Here is a 17,216-nt window from a genome sequence, read left to right on the forward strand (position 1 = left end):
ATTTAGGTATGATCGGCTGCGTCGATCGTGCAACTACACACCGAGAAACACGAACACGCGTGCCGGCGTCCTCTGTCTTTCCCTTAAATTTTTAAATACACGGCGCACGACGATGCTCGCACACGACTTTTCTTTCCATCCACGTGTGCACGTAGGTAATACTAGCAAGATTTCTTAGAGGAGACGTATCGCTCGTATTTAATCGATCGTTATAAATTAATAAATATATAAAATATATTAAATCGCCAAGAAAACATTGTGAAAAATGAGAAGACGTTTCGGTATTCTTGCTTTTCTTTTTCTTCCTTCCTTTCCTCCTTCTCTCTCTCTCTCTCTCTCTCTCTCTCTCTCTCTCTCTCTCTCTCTCTCTCTCTCTCTCTCTCTCACGCACTCTCACTCTTTCTCTCTTTGAACACAACCCGCGTCATTTCGTAATTTTTCAATTGTCTTTTCCTTGTCTCGTCGTTTCTTTTTTTCCTCTTTTTCTAATGACTCACGATTCCTTCCTTTTTTCGTATCGCACACACGCATACACAGACAGGAACAATCACGGGCGTACTCCCCTTTCCCCTACCTACACTACATATAATATTTCGTTCTATCGGAAATAACTTAACATCTATGTCCAATATATTAGATATTAAATAATAATCGTATCATCAATATATTAATTTTAAATAATATAATTTCTAACAAAACACCCGCCACTCAACAAATAATCAAAAATATACGTCGACGTTTTATCTTATTTGGAATTTCAGTAAAAATAATTACGTCCTAAGGTTTCTACTCATTATCGTAAATTCTCGTGTAATATAATTATATTATTGGCTAACGTAAGGTTTACGTACTTCGCGAATACGTTTCTTCCTTTTCTCCACTTTTTTGGCATACTACGATGCGATACATTAACTATGCGCTAATGAATAATATGTGACTCGAAATGATGAAGATACAAGGGATTATATCATACAACCACATTTCTCCCTAATAGAATAGAGATCGTGATTCTCGAGAAGATAAATAAAGCAATTACGTGTGTTCGTTAGAAGAGATATACAAAACGTGACGGGTTAGAAAGTAAACGCTATCTAAAAAAAAAAAAATATCGAATCGCGCCGCCACTCCAACGTCGCAGTAAAAAAAATTCATTCCCAATTAAATTCGTACAAAAACGAAAGAAAAAAAAAAATAGGGAAGATACAATTTTGTCCCATGCAACCAATATGAGTTATCCTTGTAAAATGATCGAATTGTGTTTCAAAGATTCAATGTAAATAACTTTCCTCAGAAGCGCCGGGTGAATAGATTAACAATAATAGATTCGCAACGAAAAGAGTATAATGAAATATATCCCGCGATAAATTCTATTATAGTAGAATCAATGAAAGCATAGAATTTGTAGATCTCACATCACTTATCAGCTAAACTATTCGACAAAACAATTATCGTGAATTTGTGAAAACTCGTAATTTTACCTACGTGCAATAATGGAATTATTACATTTACATTTGTTCAACCTAAAATCAATGTTATATTTGAATTGTTCCTGTTAATATATAACATGAGAAAATATATCATATATAGCATATACTGAGAAATATAGATTTAAAAAAAATTAGTAGATTATTTATTCTGAAAATGTAGAAAGGAAACTGCAGCATGAAAACATTTTTCAGCTGGTCTTCATTTTATCATGCTATCTTTTTTTAATAACATATTGAAAAATACATGAAACTATGTAAAGAGTTCCATACATGAACAGCATTAGGCTGAATGCTCATAGGTCAAACATGAATTGGGCAGCAATAGTATCAATACTCTATACACTCTATGCAGATCTGTGGTAATTAGTATACTCGGAAAAATTTCACATAGTAAAAAATGCTATGCAAACAACAATAAATATTTTCTCCAATATTACATTTAATAACGTAACTCGTTTTTAAATAAAAATTAATATAGCTAAAACGAATGTTTGCTAATAAATTCATCGATTCTTTCATTGATTCTAATATGTCATAGAATTTGTCTGGTCTTCAAAAAAGATTTTCAACTACGCAAACATATATATCGTTCCAGTAAAATTTCCACTGAATCAATTCCATTTCGCAACACTCCGTTGTTAACGGTTGCTATTAGAAATGAAACTTACATTACTTATGCGTTATTAGAATAATGCGTGTGCATGGGTCTCATGAATCAGCGCAATACAATGGAAGTGTTCTCTCATCATCGCAATCGAATTCGTCTCGCTTTCACCAGCTTGCCTTGTTCGAAGAACACATCGCATACGTTACTATTTTCGCTAAATGGTCGAGTACCCCAGGCATTTGATTTCTACCTTGAAACTGTTCGAAGGTCCCCTCCAAGAAGGGCGCCATGATACATAGCATATACGTATTTGTATCTCCAATGTGAAAAATATCCATTTAAGTGTTATAAATACTATCTCACAAAAAATATGATTCTCTCTATAAAATTGTCAAATTCTATTATCTCCCTAAAAACGTGTTGCGCTCGCGATAAACCAACCCGTATTGACGAAACAGTGATCGTGCCGTTTGCTCCTCGCTAAACGACTTATCGGATCCTCGTTAAGGGTCCTATTTTTCAACAAGAACGCCGTCGACAGAGACAAATTCGCGATCACGTTCCGGAGCTACGAAGCGTGTTCTACATATTTGTATGCTATTTTTCATTGCATTGATACGGAGATATGAGTTTCGAGATGTTTCCCATCTGAATGAATTAAACAATTTATTAAATCTTTTCTTAAACCGCAAGTTAGAAACGTAGAAAACGAATAAAGAAGCCATGTCTGTTTTATAAGATTACGAGTTTAAAACAATACTCTTTCTCTCTCTCTCTCTCTCTCTCTCTCTCTCTCTCTCTCTCTCTCTCTCTCACTCACTCACTCACTCACTCTCTTCTTTTTTTGTTGTATTTTAACGAATTTGAAAATTCAATTTTCCTGTGACTATACATTCTACGAAATTTTTGTAAGTTTTCAAAGATAAGACTTTAGGTGGATTTAAATGTACAAACAGTTGTGTAGAGTACACATGTAACATGCAAGTAAGAAAATGTATAATTCTGCCGTAATCCGTTATCATAACAAAATTAGATCTAAGTCTATAAAATGTTACTGTACTTATGTATATATGTATTATATATATACGTATATAAAGCTTTAAACTTCACTCAAAAAATGAAGATAGACTTCTCCAAATAAAAGTAAGTTGACAACGTGCAGTTACGCTTGAAGGGAGACCTACGTCCAGTTTCAATTTATACTGCAAACTTTGTGCATTCCATTGGTTCCTGTTCAAAGCGTTTTATAAAAAATCGAGTCATCCAGGATTCTTAACAAGTTTTTTACCACGGTAATCGTAGACGCGTCGACAAAACAGAACCATGTCCGAGGGCACTGGTATCGGAGGCTGCCGATTCTCTCGCGGATATAGTTGATCCCCCGGTGGAACTATTAAACCAGGGCTCTCTAATCCCTCCTCGATTCTTCGTAAATTCTTACGGTACCTGTAAATTACATTAAAACACGGAACGCTCATTAGAACAGACCGTATAATTTTTGAGAATTGTTTCATTATGATTGACTGATTTTTTTTTTGCATTGGTATAAATATTAACAACAGCACGATGTTTTCTCTTTTCTTACAAACTTTTTGCATAATCAGTCTTTAACACTTTAGCTACCGGAATTTATTCATCTTTGACGATTGAAAGAATGTCGTGTCATCACCGGTAGGTAAGCTGTTAAATAAGATTATTTTGAAGAAATGCTAACTCACCGACAATATTCATTGAATGTCAAAATATAACATTTATCTTCTATACAAGCAACACTGTTTGCATCCCGATGCCGAGAAGCGAACACCTCGTCCTCGGTGTCGTATTGAGTTCTACCTTGCTCGGTATGTTCTGGTCTATAGTACCACAACAAGGAAAACATCATTTCGCCTACAAAAAAATACTTATCTTTACCCAATCGGCATTCTTTCAAAAACACGACACAGTGCCGACCAAATTTTTCTGATTCACACTTAATCTATGTTTCCCTAACGAGGAGCATACTCCCGAGATGTAAATTACAGATTATTAATAAACTTGGCCAAAAGATAGAATATTGAAAACTACTATAACAAAGATTTGTATGTTCTTAGTTAATTGATACTCTGGGCTAATATATTATTTATATTTTTCAAAATGTTAACATATTTTGCAAAAAAAAACAAGTTTACTTTTTATTACTATTGTTCTAACACATATTATAGTAAAAGTATACGTTCCATTTAAATACCACATAAAATATTTGCTATCTCTTAAACGAGCAACAGTACCCAATTCTCTATGTTTCATTTGTCGTTGAAAGACATTCACTCTCTTAAAAATTTTGTTCATTTTCTGCTTTCATGGACAACACTGTTACAAAACGACACACAGTAAAAATATACCATCGTCAGGATTTTCCCACAACGCGGCAATTTTTGCTACAAACGGCAAATCAGCTTTCCGTGGACCACTCTTTAATAAAACACAGTCACGAGGTCTTAAAACGTCGCCACTTTCGTGTTTCATACTTGCGTAACATCGACGTATAGCCGATTCTTCATTCTGAAAAATGGTAAAGAAATAATTAACACAATCTACTTGGTATTATTTATAGGAATACGAAAAATATGTCATTAACACTCATATACCGTTAAATAAACTTTGGCTTCAAACGGATCCCCTTCCCAACTCCATCCGTTACTCCACTTGGGTTTTAAAAATGTTTTCCTAGTTAGCAATAAATTTTCATCTCCTACTATGCATTCTTCGACTTTGGTAGTTGACTTTTTTACACTCGTTTTCTTCGTACTTTTCCGTTTCTTCTTAATCAGAGCTGGCTTTTTAATAGTCTCGTTAACAGTTTTTACTTTAGATTTTGTTGTACTCTCATGCTTTTTACCATTATCCTTCGTTTTTGCTTCGTGGACTTTGGATTTACTTTTTCCTTTACACTTAATCTTATCATGAGTCTTTAACTTTATCCTTGCGTCGGTTTTACTTTTAGAATGACCGCTTTTTGAAATTACTTTTGACAACTTGTGCGACGCTATATTTTTTACTACATCAACTTTTTTAACCACCTTTCTTACGGCAGTTAACAGGTTCACTTCTTTCTTTGTTTTTTCGGACTTCTCTATATTCTTGCTCTTACGATCTTTTTTCTGAGTCATTTGCAAACTTTTTTGTATAACGTTATTAATAGTCTCCATGATAGAATTATCACTGACAACATGTTTAAAGCAATTTGGGATATTGTTACTTGTACTTTGTTTAGAAGTCTTTGACTTTTTCATTGCATTCTCACAAGAAGTTGAATTATCTACTTTTCGCTTTTGGTTCTGATTATCTTTCTTAGGTTGCTTCTTCTTTGAAATACACGAATCATTGTTAGTATCAACCTGTTTCATCAGAGATAAGATCGGTATAGAAATTTTCGATGAGAAATCACTATTAGTCAAATCTTGAGAAGAGCCAACAGAAAGAGTCCTTTTACTCACTTTCCTTTTCTTTCTACTATCGGACAAGCTATCTAAAGATAATTTCCTCTTTGATACTTTCTGACACTTAGGTTGTTCTCCTTCCACTTCCGTTTTCTCTATACCTTCTTTTTCTGCAAGTTCTTCAATGGTTTCTTGTACTGTCGATTCATAATCTGGTTTCTTCCAATTTTCATTCTCAATCACAATAACATCGTTCAACTCCTCCTTAACATCGGGATCTGCATCCAATTTATCATCTAATAATATACCAGAATCTTTGTCGATCTCTAGAATAGCCATCTGCCCCTCTTTCATGCATTGTTCACATTTCATTATATCGCACTTGTAATCTGACTCGCACTTAACATTACAATTTGCGACGCAAGTTATGTTATCACCCATTTCTACACTACAAGATTCGCACTTGACATTGTTATTTTCCAACTTGAATGTACGAAGCTTGTTACTTGGACACGTTGTTACTGTTAATTTCTCGGTAGGGGAGAGATTTTCCATTTTAACTTCGCACGTTGATGTACAGGCACGTTTCTGACACCCACACTTTTGCAACTTTTCCTCCATGGAATTCTTCTCATTCTAAAAGAGCCATTAAACATTTATAACTCATTCGACCATTCTCCCTCTTTGCATAAAATACAAAGTTAAAGCTATAGAATCAGAATACTCTTTTCTAAGGAAGTACAGTAGACGCTCCTTTAACCGGTCCATATGGGACCTGACCTCTAACAAATAATAGTAAACGTACAGCTGTATTTTTGTTTGCTTGTATGACTGAAAATATCGTGCTACTTTTTGCATAAATAATACGCTTATGGAAGGTAAATCATCTTACTGTTTGACATGAGGTGTTTTATCATTTCTACGTACACTTAAAATCACACTCTGTCCCTACAGGAACCTTGAGCAGATAAAACAGCGGTTGATTAAGGGGGATAAGAACGTATCTACTGTATCCTGACAATCCTTTAAAAAATTGAGAACAGTAATGTCAAACCTTGTCTTCGCAGTCCGAGTTCTGAGTGCGATTATGTCCACCGACTAGATTATGAGAAGTAGGGGCCGAAGGTTGGTTCTGATTCAGGTTGCGATGAGTGTTAAGTTGGACGCGATCCGTATCCCAGGCATTGGCACCGTGAGGCGGCGCTAGCCCGGCTAGCCCCCTCGCCGGCGAGGGCGGACCTACCAAAGCACTGGGCGGCAATGACAGACCGGTCCCCGATACCACTGGCGCTCCCTTACCATTACCAATAAGGGGCCCAGTATCCACGTTTTTTGGACAAGATTGCATCGGGCATGGACAACCCTGGAAGGTTGCATCTAAAATCAATTATTAAATGTTTCTTATACTTGATTCTTATTATACACACAGTTAAGTTACCGATATTATTGAACAGTACAGTAAAATAGAAGTCAGTACAGAAGAACAGTAGATCGATCAGAATTGGTAAAAGTGCTGACAGAAAGTACTAACAGACAGTATTTATGCATAGCTATAAAAACACTTAACACTACCGATAAGATTAATTACTAGAAGTACCGATGTGCGAGAACTCGATAGTTGGGATGGATTAGGAAGGCATTGGGTCGAGACGAGTCGGGTTCTCGAAAATTTCGAATATATCGGAATTCCCGAGAGTATTCAAGAACCCTAATATGTTTGAAAATCTCAAATATTCTCGGGAATAATCCCGAAAATTGTCGAGAACCCGTCCCGATCCCGAATAAAATTCTGGACCCGTCCCGACCTGACATTTTCGGGTTCTCACACACCTCTATTAATTGCCGGTAGAGTAATTGTCATACTTACGATCTAAAAAGGGTCTTCCTGGAGAATGCAAATATGCTGGATTAGGTGGAGGTGGAGGCGGCGGAGGAGGTGGTGGATATCCTCCATAGTATGGGGGTAAAGGATATTCACCAGGTGGTGGCGGAGGTGGTTGATAGTCGACGACTGTTGGGCCACCTCCAGTAGCACCGCTTCCAGGACCTCCGCCTCCACTAGACTCCTGATATCCATAATATTGCCTGAAAATATACCTTTTATAAGGCGAGTTAAAAAAAAAACATACATTTGTTACTATTGTTCCTCCAAAAAGTGAAGACAATAATAATAATGAATGTGTTTTACCTTCTATAAGTTGGTGCATATTTATAGTAAGGCGGTGGATGAGCATGTGGATGAGAGTAAGCTGACGGATAACACAAATCTGCATATTGTGGTGGTGTACCATAGTATGGAGGACAATATGCCCTATAGAATCCACCTCCTGAAATATTATTATAATATTTATGTGTGAATATATTAATAATAGACATTAATAGAGTCGAAATTGTTTTAAGAAATTTGTGCTAATATGTATAAACAAATTCGAAAGATAATAAAAATAAAATTGATTAAGATGTAACTTGTCGTTTACCTGTGCTACTAGTTCCACCAGAAGTTGTTGAAGTTGCTACCAAATCATCTGAGCCTTCAGAATTTTGGGGAGGTGTAGGAGTTGGTTCTGGAGGTGGTCCTTTTATTGGTGGTAAAGTAGGTGGGTGCTGTATCAGTGGTCCAGCCGGCTGATAATACCCTAAGAATTAAAAAAATTCAGAGTTCAACTGTTACTTGTTCCTTGTATCTTCTAAACCAGGGCTGCCAAACTGTTTCCCCGCCACTGATTTACCAACCTACACCTACATAGTCATTCGGCTCATCCACTGATACATTAGAAAGAGTGAAGAAAGAGCTACTTCACTACAGAGTCGAGCAAAAGTTACTTTCGAATGATGAATAAACCCATTTGTCTATATACGAAATTATTCGTCATTCGCAAATAACGATTGAATTCGGTTGCTTCGCGTCGCATATCCAACGAGTTTGGCAATATCAGTAGAACAAAACGGTATCTCAATTCTCGATCATCAGCTAGATCAAAGGCGAGCCGCGCTACGATACGGTAGCTTGGTCCCGAACGGTGTCACTAATCGACAAACTACAGTGTAACGAATAAAAAATAACGTTTGAGGAACTGTGGTCGAATAACGATTAAAATATAATTCGTTATTCGCTATTCGTTATTCTAATAATGCCCAACTCCGCTTCGCTAGCCCTATCCTCCTGCAAACTATAGCCGTCGAGTAGAGAGATGGGAGCTGTTCAGCCTAGCACGCGAGTCGGGGAAGGAGCTGAAGTTACTCACGAGTAACTTGTTTGGCAGGCCTGCTCTAAACAATTGCAATTGACTTACCATGTTGGTGTGGAGCTGAAAATGCTGAATGTCTCCTGGGTGACATGTTTGGATGATTGCCTTGACTACCAGGTGGTTGCATTGATGATAATGCACCTAATGGTGTATACGATTTGCAAGGTTGTTCCAACTTTTGCTATTACAGAAAAATCAATATTTAATAATTTAATAATCATAAAGATATATTGCAGTTACTTAAGAATACATCAGAATGTCCACTATTCCAATGAAAAAAAAAAACTGACCTGATCATGAAGTTCAGTAGCGACTGCAGTAGCTGCAGTTTGAGTGTGACTGGTTGAACTTATTCTATACTGCATGCCAGCAATGCTACAGAACCCTTCATGATGCGTCGATCGAGTTTGATTAACATAAACACCTTTAAGCAAAATTGTTTATTTTAATAAATTATAAACACATGCAAAGACAAATATGTAAGTAATACAATTTAGTATAGTACCAGTAATAGTAACATCTGTATCTTGATTTACAATAACAAGTTTATTGGGTGGTTTTATTACTTCATCCTGTTCTGAGTTTTTCCTTGATTTCCGCTTATCAATATCTGAATCAATTTGTTTCCTTTTTTTAATAATTTCTACCTCCGATTCGCTACTAGTGGAATCAGAACTGCTACTGCAACGGTTTTTCTCGTCTGAATAAGAAGCTGCCAGAATTGCACTAGCATTAAGACTTGCCATTCTTTTACAAACAACCATATCTTTCAAATCCATTGCTTCTTCGTTTCTCTTTCTTCGTTTAATTATTTTTTTCTTAGTATATTCTACACTTTTTTCTTGCTCACAATCCTCATCAGAAGAAGATGACGATGAAGAACTCTCTATCATATCCCAGTGCTTTCCACGTAATCCTGGAACATTTCGGAGCTTTCTTTTTGGAACACTTTCTTCTCCTTTATTTTCTATTTTCTTTTCTTTCTCCTTACGAACAGGTTCTTCTTTTTCTTCTTTAGCTTTCTTTTGCTTTTCTTTTTCAGGTTTTGGTTTACAAAAACCTCCTAGATACACACCACCGGTTTCATTTTCATATAAACAATGTACTTTAGCCAATGCATTTAAAGAGGCCACTCTATGTCTTTTTGGTCCATTCCAGAAGCCGAATAATCTCATTCGTCGAAAACGTTCATCAGATGGTGAATTATCTCTCTCCTTTTTCTTCATATCCTTCTGTTTGCCTTTCTTCGTTTCATCATCACTTTCATGTTCAGAATCTGATGACGAAGCATTGCCACTTAAATTTTCACTATTAACTGTTTCTTGTTTTAAATTAGTTTCTGTTATATTTTCACTATCGGTTTGTTCTTGTTTAGAAGTAACACTATTACTTGGACTATCTTCGCAAACTTTGATCTGCTTATTAATCGATTCTTCGGAAGATGTATCTTCAGAAGAAGAAAGTATTTGATTGGTGCTCTCTGTGTGTGCTTTTATAGACTTCTTTTTCATTTTTTTACCAATTTTTGTATTACTTTTCACAGATTTTTTAATATCCGGCAATTTCGATGGCGGCTGCTCTTCCTTAGTATTTTTATCAACATCTTTACTTTCTTCTACTTCGCTTTTTATATTATTTAGTTCAATTTCCTCGTTTGACTCATCTTTACCTATAACCTTTTTCTGTTCATTTAATGGTTTCTCAGTTTCCTTTATATCCATTTTCTTTTTAGGTACAACTTTCTCCACCAGTGTTTTAAGCTTATCATCTTTTTTTAATGCAGTGCTTATTTTACTATTTTTCAAAGGCAACTTAGCTTTCATATGCTTCCTTAACTTTGGTTTTTTCTCTTGCATGACCTTACCTTTAGAGATACTAACACTTTTTTTCTTCGTTTTCTTCATTGCTTCATCTTCTTCACTTATAGATGTTTCTTCGTCTTTTATTAATTTGTTTAATTTAATCTTCTTATCCAGTTTCTGAACTACCGATATATGTGACTTTTTTGTTAAGACAGTCTTTCTAGAAATACCTTTTTTTTGTAATAATTTCGTTTTAGAACTCTTTTTTGTTCGTGTTAAAGAACCTTTGCTACTTATTGTACCTTTTTCAAGAAGCTTTTTACGTTCCGACTTTTTATCTTTTATCACAGAAATCTTTATATTTTCCTTGAAGTCTGACTTAACTGGTTTCCCATCCTTCTTCTTGTCATCTTTGCATTTCTTCTTAGTAATGGAACAAACAGTATCTGACTTTTCTTCATGTAAATTACTCTCCTCTGGAAAATTGGAAAGTTTTGTTTGATCTTCTGTACTCTCTTCCTCGAGTTTTCCACCTTTCTTTTTCTCTTCCACTTTTTCAACTTTTTTCTTACATTCTATTAACTGCTTCTCCAGCTTCGTTTTTTCCTCTATCTTTTGTACTTTCTTTTTCTCTGTTACATCGTAAGTACACTCATCGGTGACTTTTTCATCCACCTTCTCCAATTTCTTTTCCTCTACTTTATCATACTTCCTTTCTGGATCTCTAACACATTTCTTTTTATCGTCGACCTTCTCAGATTTTTCTTTCCGTTTCTCTTCTATTTTCTTCTTATCTTCGATTTTCTTCTTTTCTTCGGCCTTCTCTGATTTTTTCTTGTCGCTATCTATCTTCCTTTTTGCATCATCCATCGGATCAAGCTTCTTAGGCTTCTTTTCTTTTCTTACATCGGATACTGCTTTCTCTGAAAATGAGCGACGTTTTTTAGCAATTGTTGGCATTTTGGTTGCCTTCCTGGCAGCCAGCGCCTTTTTCTGTGTCTTCATTGTAGTTGTTCTCTTTACATTTTCAGCTTGACAGAAATATGCTCATAGTTGACGAAAGTCCTGAGCAAACAATTAAGACTACCTAACTGCCATTGTAAAGGTTTAATCGGATACTGTAACTTCCACTGAAGCTGGCTGTATCTGTAAATAATACAAGGAAACATAAAATCGTTAGACATGTATCATCAAAAATGACATACATGTAAATATAAAATGGACTACTTTAGTAACCTACTTCTCAAAGTAACATTTTTATCATATTAATAGCGAGAAGTCTGTATTTAAAATATTTAATGTTCTCGCGAAATCAAGATAATTTGTTCTATTCTACTTTTTCTTTCCGAGAATATCGAAAAAGGATTAATTGACATTAATGCGTTTGAGAGTGAAATGGTATTATCGCTCGAACTACGACTAAAACGTAAAATAAGTATATTTTTTATTTAAAAAAGAACGCGCGAATTGAATGAGAATGAATAGATGAAATAAATTTTGATCGAGATAGTTGGATGCGCGCACTTTCATCGACTTGTTGACAAATCGATCCCTTTAAATCTCACTGTTCACATCATTTAACATGCATCAGAGAAATTCGGCTTTCAACGTGTCCGATTATGTTTCTTTTATACTTCCCGGAGGAAGACTGGTACAATTAGCACCGAAAAATACAGTATTTGCAGTGTACGTAGAAAAATTAAAAGGACAAGGACACCAGGATACCTTTTAAATGTATCCGTAGATGGCCACAAGTGGCTAACATAAACTCAGTCTACTGATCGATGAATTTGTCACGTACGAATTTCTGCCAGACTCGTACTCTATTACGAAAGCCACGAGCAATATATTCTCGAAAAGGTGATTTCTATATTCGAAACGCAACTATAACCGAAAAATAAAACGAAAATCAAGAATGGTATATAATTTATGTTTACCTCTAGCGAACCCTTTTGTTCCTACGCACGGCCCGCGAACGCTTTTTTAAACGATAAATTAATACACTGATGCAGTTGACTAGTCTGATGACTTCCCACTTAAACACACCACCAAAGAGAACGGCAACGGGATTGTATTCCAAATACTTTCCGACCGAGTTTGCAAAGCTTAACACGGATTTTGCATTTTCTTCGCCCAAAACACGTATCTCACTCGACGTCCCTGCCCTTTTACCGTTGCCTTGTCGGCCATTTTCTTCCTCGCGCCGCCCCCCCACTTCTCTTCTTTCGCGTTTCCAAATACATAGTAAATACATGTACATACAGTATACATGTACTCTATCGTTTTCTCAAAGACATCCGCTAGATGGACTCATTCCACTACCGCCAGGAGAATAAAGATTTTTTTTTACAATTTACTCAAAAATAGAAAGCACAAATGAAAAATAATGACTAATAAGCACAGGAAAGTTTGAACGAAGGGAACACACAAATTATCATAGGAGAGTAGTCTTACTGATTTAGTAAAATATTAGTTTTTGCAAACAAATAAATAATGATGAAGTTCTTACTCTGTAATTTTGAACTACATTCTACAATGTAAATTGTTCAATCAGTATAAATATATTCTTTGACTCGATAACACTGGTATTTTACATTTAAAAAACATTTTACATTTAAAAAAAAATATATTTAAAACTTTTTATAGAATCTGATAACATATGCTTTTATAGTAAAAAGCAAAAACAACACTTTATTCGACGCCTCTTATACTAAATCAAGTATATTGTGGCAATCCAAACAACATTGCTTGCACTACATCTCCTTGATGTAATCCAGGCTTTTCGGTAGTACGTGCTGGTAACATTAACAATGCATTTGCTTGTTTGCAATTAAGTAATTTACTGCTTATTTGATTTCCAGTACTATAGGCATATGGTAATTCACGTGGATCATCCCATTTTATAATTGCTCTAGCATATTCAGGACGTGGGTCCAAAGTATAAGATGACATCAACTGCAACGAATGTATACATTAAATACTGTATCATTTAACAGTCCCTGACAAATAAAAATATTACATACTTTGGTTTCCAGAATGGTAGGTACGGAAATGTCTTTGCACAACATCTTTAATGCAGGTAACGCAAATAAATGCATAGTAACAGTTGCAGACACTGGATTACCCGGTAAACACAATAAATATCTTTTTTTATCTTCAATGAGGCATGTTGCAAACGTTGTTGGTTTCCCAGGTTTCATGTTCACGCGTCCTAGACAAAGAATTATTAAAAATTTAATCAGAATGCATTATAAAATAGAGGAATGTCTTGAGAGGATTAAGGCCTCGTTCAGTTACGGCGGAATCCGCGCGTTTCCGACCGCGCGGTATGAACTGCGTGAAAACTGATAGTTGTTCAGAAAGAGGCGACAACCATGCGGATATGCAGGAGAGAGGTCGAAGCGATTCATGCTAGCACACATCCTAAGTGCGCGTAATCCGTCAAACCATTAAACGCTCTCATAAGAGCCATAGTAAATAGAAACGCGCGGACAGGTGTGAATGAATATGAAGACGCTAATGTAAATAAGCTCTGCGCGGTTTCTGCCGTGTTTGAACTAGGCCTAACAGTTATGTATTTAATAGAGCTTAGATGAGCTTAGAGCTACATAGATACTTCTCGGACACGGTTCATCAAAAGAATGCGTGTTTTGTTTTGTTCACCGCCACGTTGACCGTTGATCGTACGATTCGCGGTGGTCAACGGACACTCTCGTACCATACACACATACACACACAGTATTCTTACCGCACGCGAACCTCACGCACACAAGCATACCTCATGTCTCACGCCTCTCCTACAATATTATAAGTATGTATAGTTATAACGTTATTAGCATAGGTACCAAAATGTATAGTTGCATTGAAGTGGTGTTGAAGTATAGGTTTCAACATGTCTCTATCACCCATTGATACAGAACCAGTAGTAATAAGTACATCAACTTGGCTTAAAGCGTGTTTAATTTTCGATATCATAACAGCCTCCCTATATAGTTAGTGGATGCAATTTGAATAAGTTACAATTAGAGTTTCTTGTGTGTTCTATACTAATAAACTTACTCGTCTTGTGCAATACCCATGTCTACAGGACAAAAACCATTTTCTCTCAGTATCGTTAATAATGTAATTTTATTACTGTCATATACGCGTCCTGGCATCAAAACTATTCCAGGAGATTGCAATTCGTCTCCAGTAGATAATACACCAACCTTAGGAAGATCAGTAACTGATACTTCTTTATAACCACAAGCAGAGAGAAGGCCTAATTCGACCGCTCCAAGTTTTGTTCCTGCCTTTAAAATCAATTCTCCTCTTTTAATATCACATCCAATAGGTCTAAAAAATGATTAAAACATGAAATTATTAATTCTTTAAATATCATAACTGGAAGTGTGCAAGATACCTAATATCTTGTCCGCTCTTAACTTCAGTCATAATTTCAATTTCTTTTTCCTCTGTATTATCAGAAGTTCCTTCTATAAGTTTAGTGTCTTCCACTTGTACAACTGCTGTTGCATCTATAATGACACAATTAAAGGTGGATAAAGATTGTTAAAATTTCAAAAATTATCTCTATACAATATTAGTTTTAATTTACCATCTGGAACTGGAGCACCCGTATTTATTCGAACACATGTCCCAGGTTGGAGTTTGATTGCAGTAGCCTATAAATTCATATATTTTAAATTTTACACTGGTATTTCAATGGCATTAATAATGGCTATAGAGTGGATCTAGTAAAGAATAGTATTATTACTTACAAGATCTCCAGCTTTTATCCCACTTAATACTTTTCTTTTCCCTTTCCCATCATTTGCTAACACTGCATATCCGTCTTTAATAGATGCTCGAAACGGTGGTAAATCATACTTGGAATATAAATCACTATCCAATATTCTACCATATGCTTCTTCCACATTTACTGCTGATGCAGATTTTAATGGATCAATACTTTTACGTATTATTTTTACAGCTTCTTCTACAGAAATCATTGGATATGGTGATTCTCTATGACGTCCAGCTATATTTCCTAAACACAACTATCAAAATTTGTTTATGCATATTTCTAGTGCAAAGAGTTATTCCAATGTTTTGTTATCTAAAATGAACCTTACAGATGTTTCATCTTGACATTTATGTGCACAAACAGAGGAACTATTTTGTATATTGTTATGTGTATCTTTTATCTTTTTTCCATTATCTCTCAGCAAATCTACAGCGTGCGGTATAACAGGAAGAATTACGTCCAAGCATTCCTTAACTGCTTTTGGTGATCCAGGTAAATTTACAATTAATGTTTTCCCTCGTATTCCACATACAGCTCTTAATGATATGCAATAGAAGATTATTAATAATAGAATATAATTTTATATATATATATAATCTTTCGTGTAAAATACCTGGATAACATAGCCATTGGAGTAATTTTTAAACTATTTGTTAACATTGCTAGAGCAATACCAGGAGCTTCTTTTTTAATAATTTGTTTTGTAGCTTCAGGAGTAACATCTCTTTCAGAAAATCCAGTGCCGCCAGTTGTTAAAATAACATCCACTTTTTTGTCATCACTCCACTGTATTAGATTGCTCTATATATATATAAACATGAATACCTTTAGAGTTCTTATTAATAATCATTCACCAAAATATAAAAAAAACATTTGCAATTCAAGAATTTACCTTTATCATGTGTTCATTGTCTGGAACAATTTTTTGACAATAAACATTTCCTTTAAGAATGTTTATAATTTCAGGCCCACTTTTGTCTTCATTATTCTGCGTATAACAGCTATCACTAACTATAAAAATATGTAATGTAACATTCGAATGAAAAATTCGTAATAAATGAATGACATAATTGCAGTTAATCAGCAAAAAATTAACTATGCATTATGTAGTATATCACAGAAAAATAAATTTGATAATAACAAGGTACACTTAATTGATACAAAAATATTACAAATAAGAAACACTTACTTGTCAATACTCCAAACTTTAGAGTTTCCATAACTTCATATAATTATTTTTACAGGCACACGGAAACAATTATCAAACAAATTCTAAAATATACAGCACAAAATTTCTCAAATAATTAAAATTATATTGAATTACAATTCCGGACAATATAAAATAGTAAACTTACCATCAATATAAAATTGAAATTAATACATGTAATAATAAAATATTACCATATGTATAAATCTTATTGATATGAACTGATACGAACTGTAAGTACGTATCTCTTTTTGAAGAGTGGTCATAAGATCGTATTTTTCATTGTTACCAACTCTACAAGTATCGCCATGTTAATTCATATTTCGATTGTATTCTATTTTACGTATTTCCTCATTTCATTATAAATTACAATTTAATACAAAATACAAAAACGTTTTAAGAACATAGTGTACAAAAAATATTAATCCTTTGACAGTGAACAATACAGAGTATTGTAACAATATCAGAATATGTACTTAAAACATTAAAATACATTAGTAATGAACATTGCGTACATAACAAAATACAAGTAGTTAATATCGACAATATAATGTTAATATAACGCGTTATATAAAAGTTTAAACTACAAATGAACTTGTTATTGTTTACATAGTAAGTGCGCATGTGCAAGAGCAGACAAATTTTGTGTAGCGCAGTGTC

At 34.8% G+C, this 17,216-nt stretch overlaps 2 protein-coding genes across 7 annotated transcripts; both read right to left on the reverse strand.

Annotated features, from left to right (window-relative positions):
• Positions 1-284: 284 nt before the first annotated feature.
• LOC143352749 (uncharacterized) lies at positions 285-12,801 on the reverse strand. 5 transcript variants are annotated; one of them, XM_076785513.1, is made up of 13 exons: positions 12,501-12,801; positions 9,267-11,709; positions 9,052-9,185; positions 8,807-8,942; positions 7,991-8,149; positions 7,702-7,840; positions 7,381-7,598; positions 6,568-6,890; positions 4,722-6,149; positions 4,476-4,635; positions 3,813-3,981; positions 2,927-3,540; positions 285-2,887 (listed from the first exon to the last, which is right to left on the reverse strand). In XM_076785513.1, the coding sequence occupies exons 2-12, from the start codon at positions 11,566-11,568 to the stop codon at positions 3,354-3,356; spliced, it is 5,355 nt and encodes a 1,784-aa protein (XP_076641628.1). In that variant the 5' UTR covers positions 11,569-11,709; positions 12,501-12,801; the 3' UTR covers positions 285-2,887; positions 2,927-3,353. The 5 variants fall into 5 exon arrangements, with proteins under 5 accessions (XP_076641628.1, XP_076641626.1, XP_076641624.1 ...); XM_076785511.1 differs by having other exon boundaries at positions 285-2,879; positions 7,381-7,610; XM_076785509.1 differs by having other exon boundaries at positions 7,381-7,610.
• Positions 12,802-13,175: 374 nt separating this feature from the next.
• Positions 13,176-17,096, reverse strand: Cin (Molybdenum cofactor synthesis protein cinnamon). 2 transcript variants are annotated; one of them, XM_076785558.1, is made up of 12 exons: positions 16,705-17,096; positions 16,539-16,621; positions 16,242-16,360; positions 15,963-16,150; positions 15,678-15,885; positions 15,324-15,602; positions 15,161-15,227; positions 14,966-15,080; positions 14,623-14,898; positions 14,409-14,548; positions 13,587-13,774; positions 13,176-13,518 (listed from the first exon to the last, which is right to left on the reverse strand). In XM_076785558.1, exons 2-12 carry the CDS (start codon positions 16,567-16,569, stop codon positions 13,279-13,281), a joined length of 1,851 nt encoding a protein of 616 aa, XP_076641673.1. In that variant the 5' UTR covers positions 16,570-16,621; positions 16,705-17,096; the 3' UTR covers positions 13,176-13,278. The 2 variants fall into 2 exon arrangements, with proteins under 2 accessions (XP_076641673.1, XP_076641674.1); XM_076785559.1 differs by lacking the exons at positions 16,539-16,621; positions 16,705-17,096 and having other exon boundaries at positions 15,963-16,174.
• Positions 17,097-17,216: the final 120 nt, after the last annotated feature.

Source organism: Halictus rubicundus, chromosome 3, assembly GCF_050948215.1.
Source record: "Halictus rubicundus isolate RS-2024b chromosome 3, iyHalRubi1_principal, whole genome shotgun sequence".
NCBI lineage: Eukaryota > Metazoa > Arthropoda > Insecta > Hymenoptera > Halictidae > Halictus > Halictus rubicundus.